The sequence below is a fragment of the Propithecus coquereli genome, unplaced genomic scaffold (assembly GCF_000956105.1).
Source record: "Propithecus coquereli isolate 6110/MARCELLA unplaced genomic scaffold, Pcoq_1.0 Scaffold175, whole genome shotgun sequence".
Lineage (NCBI taxonomy): Eukaryota > Metazoa > Chordata > Mammalia > Primates > Indriidae > Propithecus > Propithecus coquereli.
Window position 1 is genome coordinate 125,689 of NW_012142190.1, and position 16,334 is coordinate 142,022.

Genomic DNA, 16,334 nt, shown 5'->3' on the forward strand with positions numbered 1-16,334 from the left:
TTTTTAGTAAGGAAAGATTTCCCATACAGGACACAATGCTGTTGTCTCTAAAAGAAAATACTGATAAATTTTACTAAATTAAAATTTAAAACTATCTAAAGACACCTATAGTTTAAAAAAAAAAAACAAAACAAAAAGCTTGGAAGGATGTATTTGCAATGTACACAACTGAGTATAAAAAACTCTTACTTATCAGTAAGAGCACAAACAACTCAATAGAAAACAGGCCAAAAGATCAGAATAGGCATTTTATGGAAGAAGAAACTCATTTGTTGAATAAATACATTAAGAGATGTTGAACATCACTGATTAGGGAAATATAAGTAAGATTATTTTGAAGTCTGACCATGTAAAAAATAAAAAAGTGTTAGGGGCTGTGCACCGTGGCTTATGCCTGTAATCCCATCAATGTGGTATGAACATCTGAGACCAGGAATTTGAGACCAGCCTGGGAAACATAGCGAGAACTCAGCTCGAAAAAAATAAGAGAAAATTAGCCGTGTGTGCTCGCCTGTAGTCCCAACCGTTCATGAGGCTGGGCCAGGAGGAGTTTGAGGCTGCAGTGAGCTATGATCACACCATTGCACTTGAGCCTGAATGACAGAGTGAGACCCCATCTCAGAAATTAAAACTATATGCAACTATTATGTACCCATAATAATTTGAAAAAAAATTTTTTTAAAGTGTTATGATCTGGACCCACAGATTCTTATGAATATTGGTGGCGATAGTATAAATTGATGAACCTGCGACCACTTTGGAAAACTCCTTAAGTTGAATATCTGTATACCCTCTTATCCAGCAGTTCTGCTCTGGCAAACTCCTGTATATTATCAATTGGAAAATATACAAGATACTCATAAAACAGTGTTCACAGCAGCAGGAACCTTGAGCAATTCAAATGCCCATTTATTTGAAGGATAGTGGATGAATTAATTGTGATATCATCAGACAGTGAAATGTTACAGCAGTTTAAATGAAGAAAGTATACTGCCATGCAACAATGCAGAAAAATCTTAGTAATATATAATAAGTAAAAAAAGTGAGTTACAAGAGACTACATACAATACCTGTTTATAAACTAAAAATTCTGTATATTATTTATGTATGTATATATGCATATACTCATACATATACCTGCATACACAATATACTTTTGAGGAATCCATGTAGATGTAATAAAACTATATAAAAAGGAATGGAAGGGAGAGAGAAGGAAGACAGAGGATTTATATGATTGGATTTAGATTATAGTAAAGATCTGAGCCTTTTGGGTGCTGAGTTTGCAGATACTTATTACATCATTAAGAATAATTAAACAAAAGCAGGTCATGCATAGACATGGACTAATTGATTTGAATGTCACAAACTAAAGGTTATAGTTAATCTAATCCTGCGCACCAAGATTCAAACATGGTTTAATAAATGGTTCTTTTTGTCATTTCTCTAACTCTGATCTTTTTAATTTCTCATGTTGACTATTCTATTAACCTTCAAGTCTCATGTTGACTCATGTATTAATCTTTGGTCTTGCTCTCTTCATTCTTTTCATTTTATATTTCATACTTTATACTTTCATCAGATTAGTACTTCTCAACTCCAAAGTCATAATCTGTTTCCGATAGATCAGTGGTTCTCAACCAGGAATGATTTTACCTACCTCAGGGGACTTTACCAATGTCTGAAACATTATTGGTTGTCATCACTAGAAGCAGGATGCTACTGGCATCTAGTGGATGGAGGCCAGGGCTGCTGCCAAACATCCTACTATGTACAGTACAGTCCTTCACAGCAAAGAATTATCCAGTCCAAGATATTAGGAGTGCTGAGGTTGAGAAACCCTGCTGCAGATTTACTGCATTGAATCTTAGATATCAGTGTCTATTATCCAGCCTATCCTTGTGATTTTCCTTGAGGGGAAATAAAGTTATATAGGGGAAAGAAACTAAAATTTCCTTTTATCATTGTTTTTAATACTGTCTGGTGGAACCTGGCCCCAGACTGAAAATTGAATGCACCTCTGTGAGATGTAATCGTCCAAGTTGATTTTCTTCTTGGCTTTTACCTCTAGGGTACCTCTAGTAATCATTTCAATAGCTAACAGTGTTGGAGGCACCCCATTCCCTTTATTCATGCTTAATTATGTGCAATTATTAAATTGAACTGAAAACAAGAACAGAACAACAATGAATATTCTTGTTTAATAGTGGAAACATTAGGTTTTTAAGGTTAATATTAGGCCACATGTGATTATTTCAGGTTTAGACTGGGAAATGTAGTTGTTAAAAGATGATTTTTAGAAAAAGATAAAATCATGACATATAGATATAAAAATGAGTTTGTGCCAAATTTTATTTAACTCATGAGGGGAGCCAGTAACATAAGACATGTTATAGATCAGAAGTATTGAAATAAATGTACAAACTAGGGTTTCCACAGGGGAGGAGGGAAGTTGATTAAACCTCCACTGGACAGGACAGAATATTCATGTCTAGACAAGGATTATTTTGTAGTGCTATTAGTTATCTATGGTTGTAAAATATCTTTCATAGAATCAGAATCCAACACCTGAGGGTATTTAGATAATGAATAATTTTCTACTGAAGCACAAATTTTTTCCTACAAGCTGTAAAATTCATCATGACTTGCTTGAAAGTGATCACAGGATAAAGGAGTTAAAAGCATAGGATTTTTAGTTGATTATGTCCCTTACTCAGTTTCTTTGTCACACTGGTGATTTGAATACCACTGTTTGGCATAGTAAATTTCAGGTCCTTAGCATGGCATTTACATTTCCCTGTGATCTAATCCCCGTGTACCTCTTTCAGCTTTAGCTCTGCTATGGGCCTCTTCTGTGGTATACCCTATGCTCTTACCACATGAGATCTGGCCATTCTTGAATGCATTGTACACATGCAGGTCTTGGTCCTAGTTATTGTTCTGTTTACTCCCTTAACACAAAGTACCCTTTTCATTTGTTCTAGCCCATTGAAAGCAGTCTTATTCTTCAATTTGTAGTAAAAAATGTCAATTCTTCTATGAGATCTTTCCTAATATCCTTGGGAATTGCTCTATTCTCTGTATTTCCATAGCATAGTGGTTCTCAAAGTGTGGTCTCTTGACCAGTGGCCTCATTTTTGTTATCGTTTATCAACTTAGAATTATAAATTCTTGGACCCCACTTCAGACTTACTGTATCAAAAACTCTGGGGATGGGGTGCAAAAAACTGCTTTAACAAGCCTCTAGGTGATTCTGAAGGGTGTGAAAGTTTACGAACCAGTGCCATGGTGAATTGTACTTTCTTAATAGCTGTTTTGCCTTGTATTATGATTTATATAAATCTATGTTTTTATTTTTCTCCAAACAAGCCCGTTTCATTAATACGCGGTCACTAATGCATAGTAGGTGTCCAGTACATTTTTACTAGTTCGAAATTAATTACTTCCTGTATTAAGTGCTCCTTAATGAAATAGTTAGGAAACAAAATTTATCATTTGATTTCTTTGTGGAAATTACACTGATTATTCAAATAAAAGTAGTAGATGGGCAAAAGTAAAAGTTACAGCTATATTCACTTGTATGTATACTCCCTTATATTGCCTTTATTTTATTACTTTATTATGTTTTTTAAGAGGCACAGTCTATGTTGCCCAGGCTGGATTTAAACTCCTGGGCTCAAGGGGTCCTCCTGCCTCAGCCTTTTGAGTAGCTGGAACCACTGCACCTGGCTATATGCTACCTTTATTTCAGTAGAACATGCCACTTGACCTGGATTTGATAGTGAAAGTGACATTGAATCAATCCTTGTTTGTTTTGCACTATGGCCAGAATGTCATCTAGGGAATAAAAGTCTAAGACTGTAGGGTCAGAGAGCCCTGGGTTTGTGTCCCAGCTCCCTCTCTAAGCTATGTAATCCTTATGTTCCTTTTATGAAATAGGGAATCTTACCATATAGGATTGCTGAGAGATAATGAGTATAAAGTATTTGGCAAAGGAGGGATCATTTTGAACCTGTCTTCTGGAATTAATGAGAGTTTTCTTAATAGGGTTTCGCATGTACTTGTCACCAGTCAGAGGTCAAAAATTATCACTTGTGGGTTTTTTTGTAGGTTTTTAAAAAAGATTTAATGCCATATTTTAAAATAGTGCTAAACATGTTTATTATAAAATGTTTGGCAAATACAGAGTAGTGTAAAGAAAAGAATAAAATTCCTCTACTGAAAAGTTAGCATTGTTAAAGTTGTCTATATTCCTTGCTTGTTGGTTTTCTACGCATATATTATACTACATGTTCAGTTATCTTCTGTTCACTTAAAATATCATGAATGTTCCTAAGTCATTCAAGACGCTTAACAGAATGGAAGCATAGATTCATATTCTGTTGGAAAACATAATTAATCTTATTCGATTTGAAAAACTACTTGTCTTTTTGGATTATACAACTGGTAACACGTTTAGTTTGTTCTAGAAAATAGGGAACTGTAAAGAATGGAAAATAAATTGCTTATACTCTGTAGAGAAACCAACCACCGAATACATTTTAGTGTATAACTTTCTAGGTTTTGTATGAAATAGCAAATTTGGATTCAAGATATACAGCTTTTGGAGCCTAACAGTGTATCATGAGCAAATCTCTATGCATTATATATTCTTAAACACAATTTTTCTTTCTTTGCAGAGCATGGAAGTTGCTTTTTTTTTTTTTTTTATGTTTTGCTAGGCATTAAAATAGTATTATTTCACTAAATGGTTGTTCTAATACCTATTTATAACAGTTTCCTATTCTTGTACTTTTATATTACTGATATTTTCACTGTTATTCACCTGAAGTTAGCATTGCTATCAGCTGTCCATCTCTTAATTATTTTGGGGAGATAATTTCCTTGAGTTGTTCATACTGAGCAAAAGATTAATTTTTAAGAGTTTGGTACAGATTGCCACATCTATAGGAACGTACATTGATATACACACAAACATATACATGCATGTACATACTACTCAATTTAATGTGATTTATTTTGATTTCTTTATACTTTAAAAAATAAGAATTTATGTGTTAAATACCATTGTCTGAATATATTTTGTACAAAATAAAATGTTTAATTTGATTGACTGCCATGTGAGTTGTATTTAACTCAGTCTAGTTTTGAGCCTGGGGCCTCGTGAAGCAAAATCCTGCAGTTGGTTCATGAAAATCTTTCTTGTTGATGTTCTTATTGTTACAATTAATATTGACAATTCTAAAAACATGGATTGGGTTGCACATAACTCACGCACAGAAAACAATAAAAAATAACAAATTAGGAAGGATCTTTTTGTTTTAGTTAAACACCATGGCCCCAGGGAAAATTTTTTTTTTTCCTAGTGTGGCAATATGTTAAAGAAGCAAAATTTATCTTGATTTTTACTCAGCATCAGAAGCAGACATGTTTAGTATCTAAGCAGTAACCCAGATCGTTTGAGAAACAAACATATTGTGCTATAAAAGATAGGAAATATTTTTGAATGTATGAACTTTAGTTATGCCTATTTTTAGTGAAGGCATAGTTTTATAGAATTGTTATAAACACTGACACTATCCTATAATACAAAAATATGTTGTAATACATGATTGTTTATAGTAGATTTGCTTTCTTTTTTGTTACTGTGAGAGATTTATGAACGTCTATATTTAAAGTTGTCTTCTTATGAATTACTTTAGCAGTTCCTGCAGAAGTTGACAGCTATCATAGCCTGTTCCCTTTAGAACCACTGCCACCCCCTAACCGGATACAGAAATCAAGTAATTTTGGGTATATTACATCTTGCTACAAAGCTGTAAATAGCAAAGATGATCTACCATATTGCCTTCGGAGAATACATGGTATGGAAACAAATTATCATCTTTTATAATAATATTATTTGGGCTGAGAGTATTCAGACCTTCTTAAATAAATTGATTTATTTAACATATGAATTTAAAGGACAATAAATAAATGTATTGTTTTCTTTTGGAAATTAGTACCTCATAAGCAATGTATAAATATGGTATTTTCTTATTTCTGACGGAATATGATAGATGTCATTTACAGTTTACTATAGTAGAAAAATTTTCTTTTTCAGGTTTTCGTCTTGTTAATACAAAGTGCATGGTGTTGGTCGATATGTGGAAAAAAATTCAACACTCAAATATTGTCACTTTGCGTGAAGTATTTACCACTAAGGCATTTGCCGAGCCTTGTGAGTAGTAACTTATAATTTGTCTTTCTACTGGTGAGCTTCATTATTTAAAACCAGATTTCAGTAATAAGTGTTTGTGTTTTATTTTCAGCTCTTGTGTTTGCATATGATTTCCATGCTGGAGGAGAAACCATGATGAACAGACACTTTAATGACCCCAATGCTGATGCCTATTTCACAAAGAGAAAGTGGGGTAGGAAAAAGATGCAAACAAACTTTATTTTGGCAAATGCTTTTGCTCAGTGGAATGATAACTTTGTGTTGTGAAATACATATTGGTTTATCCCTGTAATCACTCAGCTTAAAAACCCTATTACATTTTTAAAAGAAATATCTCAAAGAAATGGAGTTGATCTGCAAGAAAGTTAGGAAATAATGGATTTTGTGGATTTACTGAGATGAGATGAGTTGTGGAAGACTCATATATATCTTGTGTTTGAAATAACTGATAATATGTTAAAAATGTTTTTTCCTCTGAATATGATTTTCTTTTAAAAATGCACTTTCTGAATAAAGATGATTGGATTTTTCTTTCTTTTTTTTTTTTTTTTTCGCGACAGAGTCTCGCTTTGTCACCCTTGGTAGAGTGCAGTGGTGTCATCATGGTCCACTGTAACCTCAAACTCTTGGGCTCAAGTGATTCTCCTGTCTCAGCTTCTGGAGTAGCTGGGACTATAGGCATGCCCCGTGACACCTGACTAATTTTTCTGTTTTTAGTAGAAACAGGGTCTTGCCCTTGCTCAGGCTGGTTTCAAACTCCTGAGCTCAAGCAGTCCTACCTCCTCAGCCTCTCAGAGTGCTAGGATTACAGGCATGAGCCACTACATCCAGCATATTTGGAAAATTTAATAAATTAAAAAGAAAAATCCTTATGGCTTCACTGCCAAAGTATAAGGATTATGACTCTTTTGATACATTTCTTTCTAGTTTTGTTTTTGTCTCCCTTTGCATTATCATTTTATATCATTGTGTCTTTCATTTATTATAAATATTTTTGCCTAGTTTTTATATTCTCTGAATATAATTTAATGATTCCCACTGTGACTATATATCATCATTTATGTAATTATTTCTCTAAACAAATGCTTTTGTTTAAAGTTAGGATTCCATGTTACTTATGGAATCAGTCTTCAAAATAGATTTTCAGGTAACTTTAATATGGTATATTTTCTCCTTTTTTTTGTTTTTTGCCCCTTTCTGATATTTACTTAAAGAATTGTTTTATCATTCAACTTTTGCAAAGAACCACAATATTTTAATTATATTCTAACAAATGTTTATTAAAGGGTAAATGATTTCTGAGAAAAAGTAAATCCATTTTGAGATGTCTATTAATTAGTTTATATATATGGGGAAGGTCTCATTTTCTGGTTTCAGGGCAAGAAAGAGAAGCATCACATTCTTTACTATGGTTTTTAATCTTTTTAAGATTTTCTTGAATATATAACTAATAGAAATTAATGGAAGGGGATGAAAGATTTGAGTCCACATTAAAGTATTTTTTAGATTGCGGCTCTTTTAAAGACTAATTATAGATAAAAATTATATTATTTCTGTTTGCTTGTAACTTTGCTTTCTGCCTTCTGACAGTTGAAAAAAAGAAAGCTGTGGTTACATGGCTGTTTCACATTAAAAATCTGGTCATATAGTGTGGTCATTTTTTTCCTTTTGCAATGTCATCTGTAGACACATACATAATTTTGTTGAAAGGGGATGTGGTATAACTTTTCCTATATATGAATAGAGTTGTTGTTCAAGTTTATTTTAGTAATAACACCTGTGAAATGACTGTTGGCTTTAATTTATAGCTGGGTTTCTCAACCTCAGCACTATTGACATCTTGGGCTGTATAATTATTTTGGTGAGGGTTGCCCTGTGCATTACAGAATGGTTAGCATTGACCTCTACCTGCTAGATGGCCTGGCTTCTACCTAATGCATGCCAATAGCAACCGCATCTTCTACCCCAGCTGTGAGACCAAAAATATCTCCAGACATTGCCAAATGTCCTAGGGGCCAAAATCAACCCTTGTTGAGAACCACTCTTTAATAACATTCTTTTCCATTTTTTTTTCCCACTTCAGTTGTTCTGTTTTCGGTGTTGACTAATTATTTGATACAGTAATGTTTAATTTTCACAGGAAGCAATCCTTTTTGTAATATTTTAAAATATTGTTTGAATGGTAGTAACTTCCCTAAACATACCATACATGCATGGAAGTCTACTGTTTGCTTATACTGTGCAATGTATTATCTTAACACAAATTTAAAAATCACATGTTATAAGAAATACACTAATTGAGAAAGTGGGAATAATATCATACCACGTAGGGGTCGATAAGAAGCTTGAAGTGAGTTGATGTGGATAAAACAACTAGAACAGAATCTGGCGCACAGCACTATGTGTTTGCTATAAATTTTCCTTTTCCTTATTACTGGGTTTATTAAATAGTTTTAATTAAACTCTTCATAGTCATCTTTGACATTGTCTTGGCATTTATCACTAGAACCACTTTGTGAGTCATCTCAAACTATTTTCTGTAGTGTATTATCTACAGTTCTGTCCAAGTCGAGAAGTAATAATTTTGAATTTTGTATGTGCTTCTTTTTTTTTTTTTTTTTTTTTAAGTATCTTTTTATTGTTTGAAAATGAGGGGGAGGGGGTTTAAGCAGGCACTGCGTCAGTTTCCGTGTTTGTTTTTGTGGAGACAGAGTGTCACTCGCGTCCTGGGCAGAGTGCAGTGAGGGGGGTCACCGCAAGCTCCAGGTCCTGGGCTGTGAGCGATCCTTCTGCCTCAGCCTCCCTGGCGGCTGGGACTACAGGCGCTTGCCAGAGCGCCCGGCTGCGTTTTGTTGGTTTTGTGTGTTTTTTTTTGTCTTTACTATTTTTTTGTTTATAGAGACGGGGTCTCACTGCGCTGAGGCCGGTGTCGAACCGGCGAGCTGCAGCTATCCTCCCGCCTCGGCCTCCCAGGAAGCTGGGACAACAGGCGTGAGCCACCGCGCCCGGCCTGTATGTGCTTCTTACTAGAAATTTTACCCCGAGCCATAGGCTCCTATTTTTTATTTATTATCTCCGTAATTAACCATTTAATTTTGTTGCTTTTATACCTGATTCACAAAAGGTTGTTTACAACAATATAAATATAAGGTCGTATTTCCTGAAATAATGACAAAATCTGGATTAAATTTATATGCCTCCTTTCCTACTGATTTGAGTATTAACCATGATCTAGAAAATATTATCAAAAAGCAATTACAAGACTTGGTAGAGTAAAAATGATTACTTTTCATGGTACATCAGATTATGTTTGTGTTTTATCATTACACATAAGTGACATGCAGTGTTTTACATTTATGTTTGTGTGTGAATTGGGTATCTCCTGTGTAATGGACATTTCTGTAATAGAGGAGGCTGAGCAGTATACAGAAAATAAACATTCAACATAAATAATGATAGAGATTTTTATATCCCACAGAATGAACAGCTCTCACATACCTAAACAATAATATAGGCTAGGATTATCCACATTTTAAGTAAAGTAGAAATCTCTACAGTTCCTGTTTTTAATCAGAATTTATATTTATTTGGTTAACAATTAAGTATAAATTCTTGCTTTAAGTAATTTTTATTGTTAAGTCATTATGTGGTCACAGAAAAGAGCATTTCATTGAGAGCTCTACTTCTGCTAACAATATAAAAAGTATAATCGCAGACATAGGAACCTTTGTCTGACTTCTCTCTTAAATTCTTTCTTATAGTCTAAAATTACACACACACACACACACACACACACACAAATCGACACACTGTGCCATGAATTTTCTTTATTAATTTTGGTTTAAGTGTTTCAGTCTTTTAGTTGGTTGCTTAAATAAAGATGTCATTTTAAAATTTGTTTTATAGGCCAGCACGATGGACCATTGCCCAGACAGCATGCAGGATTATTGCCAGAATCTCTTATTTGGGCATATATTGTCCAACTGAGTTCTGCATTGCGTACCATTCATACAGCTGGTTTGGCATGTCGTGTTATGGACCCAACAAAGATTCTGATAACCGGCAAAACAAGGTACTAGCATTTGAATTTTGGCTTCTTTCTTGAGCGTCTTTCATTTGACAGCTTAGTAAAGAAAGCATGATTATTTGTTTTAATTCTACCTTTTCATACATTCCATCCAGAAGAACTGCGGTGACTTTGAGTTCATTTGTAAGTTTTAAAAAAAAAAAGTTGAATTCTTAATGAAGTGCCTGGTTATTAACCAAAACTCTTGGGGGAAGGGTCAAGGAGGTATATATTGTTAGGGTTCGGGGAATATAGAAATAATAGCAGTACAACTTTTCTATGTAGAACCATAATTTTCAAATTTTAGCATGAATCAGAATCACCTAGATTGATTCATGATTATGTTTAATTGATTGAGTTAAACATAAATTGCTGGGCTCTACTCCTAGAGTTTTTTGTTTTGTAGGTTTTTTCCTTTAAAATTATTTTCTTTTACTGCAACATTGTCTGATAAACCTAGAGTTTTTCATTCAGTAAGTCTGTGATGGGGCCCGAGAATTTGCATTTTTAACAAGTTCCTAAGTGATGCTGTTGTTGCTGGTCAAGTCCCATGCTTTGAGAACCACTGATGCAGTGTTACCAGTCTTGATGTCACCTGAGTTTTGAGTTACTATTAATTTGGAGAATTGTCTTGGACAGCATAGCCGAAGATCTGGTACCAGGCTGCCTGGGTCTGTATCCTGGCTCTTACTATCTATATAATCTTGAAAAAGTAACTTAACTTCTTTCTTCAAGTTGTGTTTGCACAACCTTATTAGACAAGTGCTAATATTAACTTCATTTTCCTCATTTATAGAGTACCTGTTTGATAAGGTTATTGAGAGATTTGAATGAGTTAATACATGTAAAATGATTAGAACAGTGCTTAGTACATCTTATCAAGTGTTAGGAAACTAACTAGTTCTCTTTCATGGATATGTAATAAACAGCTTAGAGAAGTGAAAAGAACACTGACCTGTTAGTCAAAAGATGTGTGTTACAGTTCTGGCTTTATCAGTTACTGACTTTTGTAACAGTAGACCTATCTCTGAGCCTTAATTTCCCATTTTTAAAATGGTGGATGGTGTGGGAGTGGGGATGGAGTTAGACTAAACAGTCTGAGATCCTTCCTAATATTATAAGGAATGTTAAATTTCCATTAGTATATAATTTTAAAAAACTTACTGTAATTATTTTCTTAAATTCTCTGGTCCTTAAAGGTTGCGAGTAAATTGTGTTGGAGTTTTTGATGTTTTAACATTTGATAACAGCCAAAATAATAATCCTTTGGCATTAATGGCCCAGTACCAGGTGAGTAAGAATTAATATAAATACTTATTTAATAATTTAAATCTTGTTTTTCTATTTTGAAGACAAATTTTGTTTATTTTAAAGTATTTCAGGGTTTTAAGCCTAGGTTTCAATTTATTCTTGGGTGGTCTCTGTGCAAACTTTGAATGTGTATTTCATAGCCACTGTGATGTACTTAGCATAGAGCCCTATAGGTTGGAATATACAGAATTAATGACAGTGTCAGAGGCTCTAGCTATTCAAAATGAAAATGTATTTATGTAACTGGGAAAGTTGTTCTCAGCATAGATGGATTAAAACAGATTAATTACCTGAATGAATTATATTAAATGCCACCCTTTTCACTCCTTTTATTTAATCACACCAATTATTTTTACTTTTAAAACACTTGTCCTACTACCAGTCATAAAATTTTAGAAATATTTTCAAAGGCTTGTTGTTGGATTGCCATTTTCTTTTGCTTAGTCAGAGCATATCATTCACTTTTTATACATTATCAGAATTTGGTTATTGTCTGACTTCATTCTATTAGGGTTGATTTAGGCCTCATGATATTCTTAGCTATTTTGCTATTTCTTATTTCCTGATTTCAATATAAGGTATAGGAAAGTAAGAACCTATCCCTTTAAGCATTAAGAATAATTGCTTTCACCTTGATTACTCTGCAAGTAATGTGATTAAAGTAAATATTTCATCTAATTCAGTTTGTATTGCAGTAAGTAGTTCACATTAGGCTAGACAGCTGTGATTTTAAGACAATTTTAGTTCTTTGTATGTAAGAAATTTTTGGTTTTTTTGAACATTTATTAACTTACAGAGGTTTGCTATAAGGCGGAATCTCTTAATCACATAGAGAAACACCTTCCCATTGCTCTTCTCAACTTCTTTTTGTTTAAAGTTTTAAAAGAAGATTTTAGTTCACTTTATATGAGACAAAATTTGAGAACAAAAAGAAAAGAAAGGACAAAGTGAGAAGTAGAGTCTAAGTAGTATTAGTATTCTAATTCATGCACAAATCCTTGTTACTGAACCACAGACAGTGCAATCCCAAGACTTACAGGTATTCGTGGCACTCACTTGTATGCAGACTTTTCACATCTTTCTTCCTCTCTGCTTGTGCCTACCTAACGTCAACAGTTCCCAAGCTGTCCTGGTTGATAACAACATCTAGTGGGCACTGTAAAGGAGGAATCTGCCTAATTCTTTTTTTCTTCAACAGCAGCTTTCTTCTGCCTAAGGGGATTTGCTCCCTCTTCGTTATCTAGGGTGGTTGTTTCTTAGCTTACTTTCCTTCTCTTCTGTCTTATACTTATTTACTTAGTGCTTAACTAACAGGCTTTGATTAATTTTTCTTCATAATCTTTGTGCTTCCAAAAGTGATTGATTATTGACTGTTAGTGATCTTCATATATTCAAGCAAATCATATTAAATTTTTGAAGGAAAATTACACGTTTTTAGAGCCAGTGCCATCAACTTGTATTGTAAGTATCTAGAAACCCCCATCCACATTAGAAAACAAAACATATGCCTTACAGTTGTCTCCTTTTTCTTTTCTGAGTAGGGTTCCTTTTCTTTAAAATTACTAGTATAAAACAAGACTAGTTTGTGTGACACTCACAGAAAAAAGAAAAATCAAACTAGTCAGTTTCTCCCTTTTATTTGTAAATGTACAGTATTCCAGTTATGTTACAGGTTGTGTAGTTACCTTGAAAAACAAAACTCTTCATAAGAAAAACTGATCCCTGAGTTCTAAACAACCAGCTATTAAGTAAGCATTTAGGGCAACTGATTTGTAAGTCAGGAACTGCATTCACTGATAAAAATCAGGCAACCTTCAACCAATTGTCACTTTCTCTTTATTTTTTCAGCATTAAAGGATATATCAGACTTTCTTTCCTTTCTTATTTTTTGGTATATATGTATAGATGACTTTTCATATAGCTTATTATAGTAAGGTATAGGAGAGAATTAAAGATAGTCCTAAAAAGGGGAATGTGATTTTTACAGAGAAGAGGGAGCATAAGAAAGGAGTGCGTTGTTTCTTGTAGTCTATTTTTCATAGTCTGTTTCAGACACGTGAATAGAGACTGACTTTCAGTAAAATGGACATAATTAGAGCCATAGATAGAATCAGAGAAAGAATTCAAGAAATCAAGAATCAGGAAGAAACTGAAAATGAGTTGGGGGGAAAACCTCCTGAATTCAACAAATGGGGGGAAAAACCAGATGGAGGTAAGAAGCAAAATAACAAATGGAAAATTATTTAGCTGGGAAATAAGGAAAGGAGAGTTATTGAGTTTTTATGATGTTAAACTTTCTTAATTAAGCAACACTTCATTAACTTCATTTGTTTAAAAAAATCAATTCTAATTTAATCCAGATTATGTCACATGTATACTTTATTTCTAAAAGTGAGTATTCCCACCTTGAGTCACCTTTAGAGAGGTGGTGAGATGTACTCAAAATCAGATATTCTTACTTTTAAACCCATCCAGTTCTTTAGCTATCTTGGATCTTTGTTTTCCTGTCTCATAATAGGGAATAATGGAGTGTTCTAGGTGGGAGGCTTAATACAGCATTAATTCAGGATGGAGCCAAACTGAAAATTCTGCTGCTGCTTTTAAGGGTTGGGAGGCTGTGTGTTGGTACCTGCTGCTCAAATACTTGGTAGATAACAACCACCTACGGTTTGCTTTGCTTAATATATTAGATTGAAATACCTATAGAAATTTACAGCTAGCATTTACATGTACTGATTTCTTTTGACCAAGATTTCTATAATTTCATTAATATAACTTGAATTGTTTTATCTGATCTGTAGTATGATTGGGGGCGAATCCTTCTTAGAGTTCATAACAGAGTCCTCCAGAGAACAGAAACGATGGTGTCAGTAATGGTGTTTCTTCCCATGCCAGCTTCCCTCCTGCCATTCTGGGCTCCCAACTGTTTATTACCAGTGAAGCTTAAAAGGTTTCTCTGACATAAATCCTTGGCATCTCTTCTCCTGATAGATTCAATGTAGTTGATCCAATCAGTTTTTTACTGATTATAGGATCTTGTGTTTAAAGTGGCAGATTTACAAATACTAGTTTGGGACACATTTTAAAATTTGAACTTTGAAATGTTATTTTAGTAATGAAGTTTGCCTTCCTCTTATTCCTTATTATTTAGGTAAAATGTTGTTAAAGATAGCCATGTAGTGCTAAAATTTCACTAGTGATTGAAATATGCTAGTTTCCCAGATATGCCAGTTACAAATATTCTACTCAACTGATGGTTCTCAACCTTGGCTGCGTAGAAAAATCTCTTGTGGAAGCTCTGAAAAATTCCGGTACCTAGATCTTACTCCAGACTAATATAGTGCCATGAAGGGATGGCCACTAGATGATTTTTGTTTTTGTGGTATTTGTTTTATTTTGTTTTTAAGCTTCTCAGGTTATTGTAATATACAGCTAGGCTTGAAAACTTCTTACAGTAAACCAACACTCAGTAAATGAACATGTATCTAATAATTCAGATGAGATCTCAGATTTTGAAAGTTTACAGAAATCTTCTATAGAAATTACTTCAAATGATTTCATGTTAACTCTGAGCTACTACTCCATTCTCCAAGCCATGTGATTGTTAATAGTTGCCTACCAAGCAGGGCCAGTTGAGATGACCATTCTGTTTCCTGGAGTTATAAAGAGTTATATGATAAAGAGCTTACCTTAATTCAGCCAGCTATCTTTTGAAAATCCTTTTAGAAGGAAAGCCTCAGAATGGTAAATCTTTAAAAATAAAAAAAAAATTAAAAAAGGAAAGCAGGTGGTTCCAGAGCTCAGAGATCTGTAATAGTGTGATTAAAATAGTCTATTTGGAAACAAAGACAGCTGGGATATCATGAAGTTTGCAGCATTTTTGATGTTCTAGAGAACTTGCTCTAAAATCAAGTTAATGTTTATGTCTGTAATGGGATAGAACATTATGTTGCAATGGGAACTTTCTTCAAATAATTCTTTATACTCCCACTATATTCTGGGAGTCATGGAAAATGAGAAAAGTATAAGCAAGTATATAGTAACCTTAAATTTGTTGTAACAGAGAAGAATATCTGCTCTATTTAAATTTTAAATTGTTTTTTAAAAAACCAAAAACGTTTAAAAGCAGCAGTCCTTAGTTGGCATGTAAATTGCTTTATGTTTCTTAAAGTGTTGCCCTAAAACTACATATATCAGAATTACCTGGGTGCCTTAAAAATGTTGGGCCATTTTCCAGACCCACTGAGTAAGAATCTCTGGGGGAAGGGCTCAGAAATCATCTTTTTAATAAGCTCCAAGTTGGTTCTGATGAGCACCAATGTTTGAGAACACTGCCCTAAGGTCCGCAGCTTATTTATAATGATTTTTCCATTTAGATGGTAATGTTAGTGTATTACATGTGTACCTAGGAAATAAAAATTAAAAGTTACATTTATTCTTTCATGTCAGCAAGCAGATCTGATATCATTAGGAAAAGTTGTGTTGGCTTTGGCTTGCAACTCTTTGGCAGGAATTCAGCGAGAGAATTTACAGAAAGCCATGGAACTGGTGACAATCAACTATTCCTCTGACCTGAAGAATCTGATTTTGTAAGTTTCAATATGTGATAAAATGTATGTAATGATCTTATGAGATAAGGCAGAGTTTTTTTTGTTTTAAGTTTGGGTATTGCTTATTTTCATAAGGGGCCTTTTAGCAGTGGTTCTGTTTTAGTTCCTGTTATTTAAAATCAAGCAA

At 33.8% G+C, this 16,334-nt stretch overlaps 1 protein-coding gene across 1 annotated transcript in view; it reads left to right on the forward strand.

Moving 5' to 3' along the window:
• LOC105808494 (PAB-dependent poly(A)-specific ribonuclease subunit PAN3-like) overlaps nt 1–16,334 on the forward strand; it is a 53,362-nt gene that overhangs the window by 23,746 nt on the left and 13,282 nt on the right. Inside the window, exons 5-10 of the mRNA XM_012642147.1 lie at nt 5,706–5,864; nt 6,104–6,220; nt 6,312–6,413; nt 10,127–10,292; nt 11,486–11,576; nt 16,047–16,186. Of these exons, the coding sequence (XP_012497601.1) occupies nt 5,706–5,864; nt 6,104–6,220; nt 6,312–6,413; nt 10,127–10,292; nt 11,486–11,576; nt 16,047–16,186 (775 nt within the window). The remainder of the gene's footprint in view (nt 1–5,705; nt 5,865–6,103; nt 6,221–6,311; nt 6,414–10,126; nt 10,293–11,485; nt 11,577–16,046; nt 16,187–16,334) is intronic.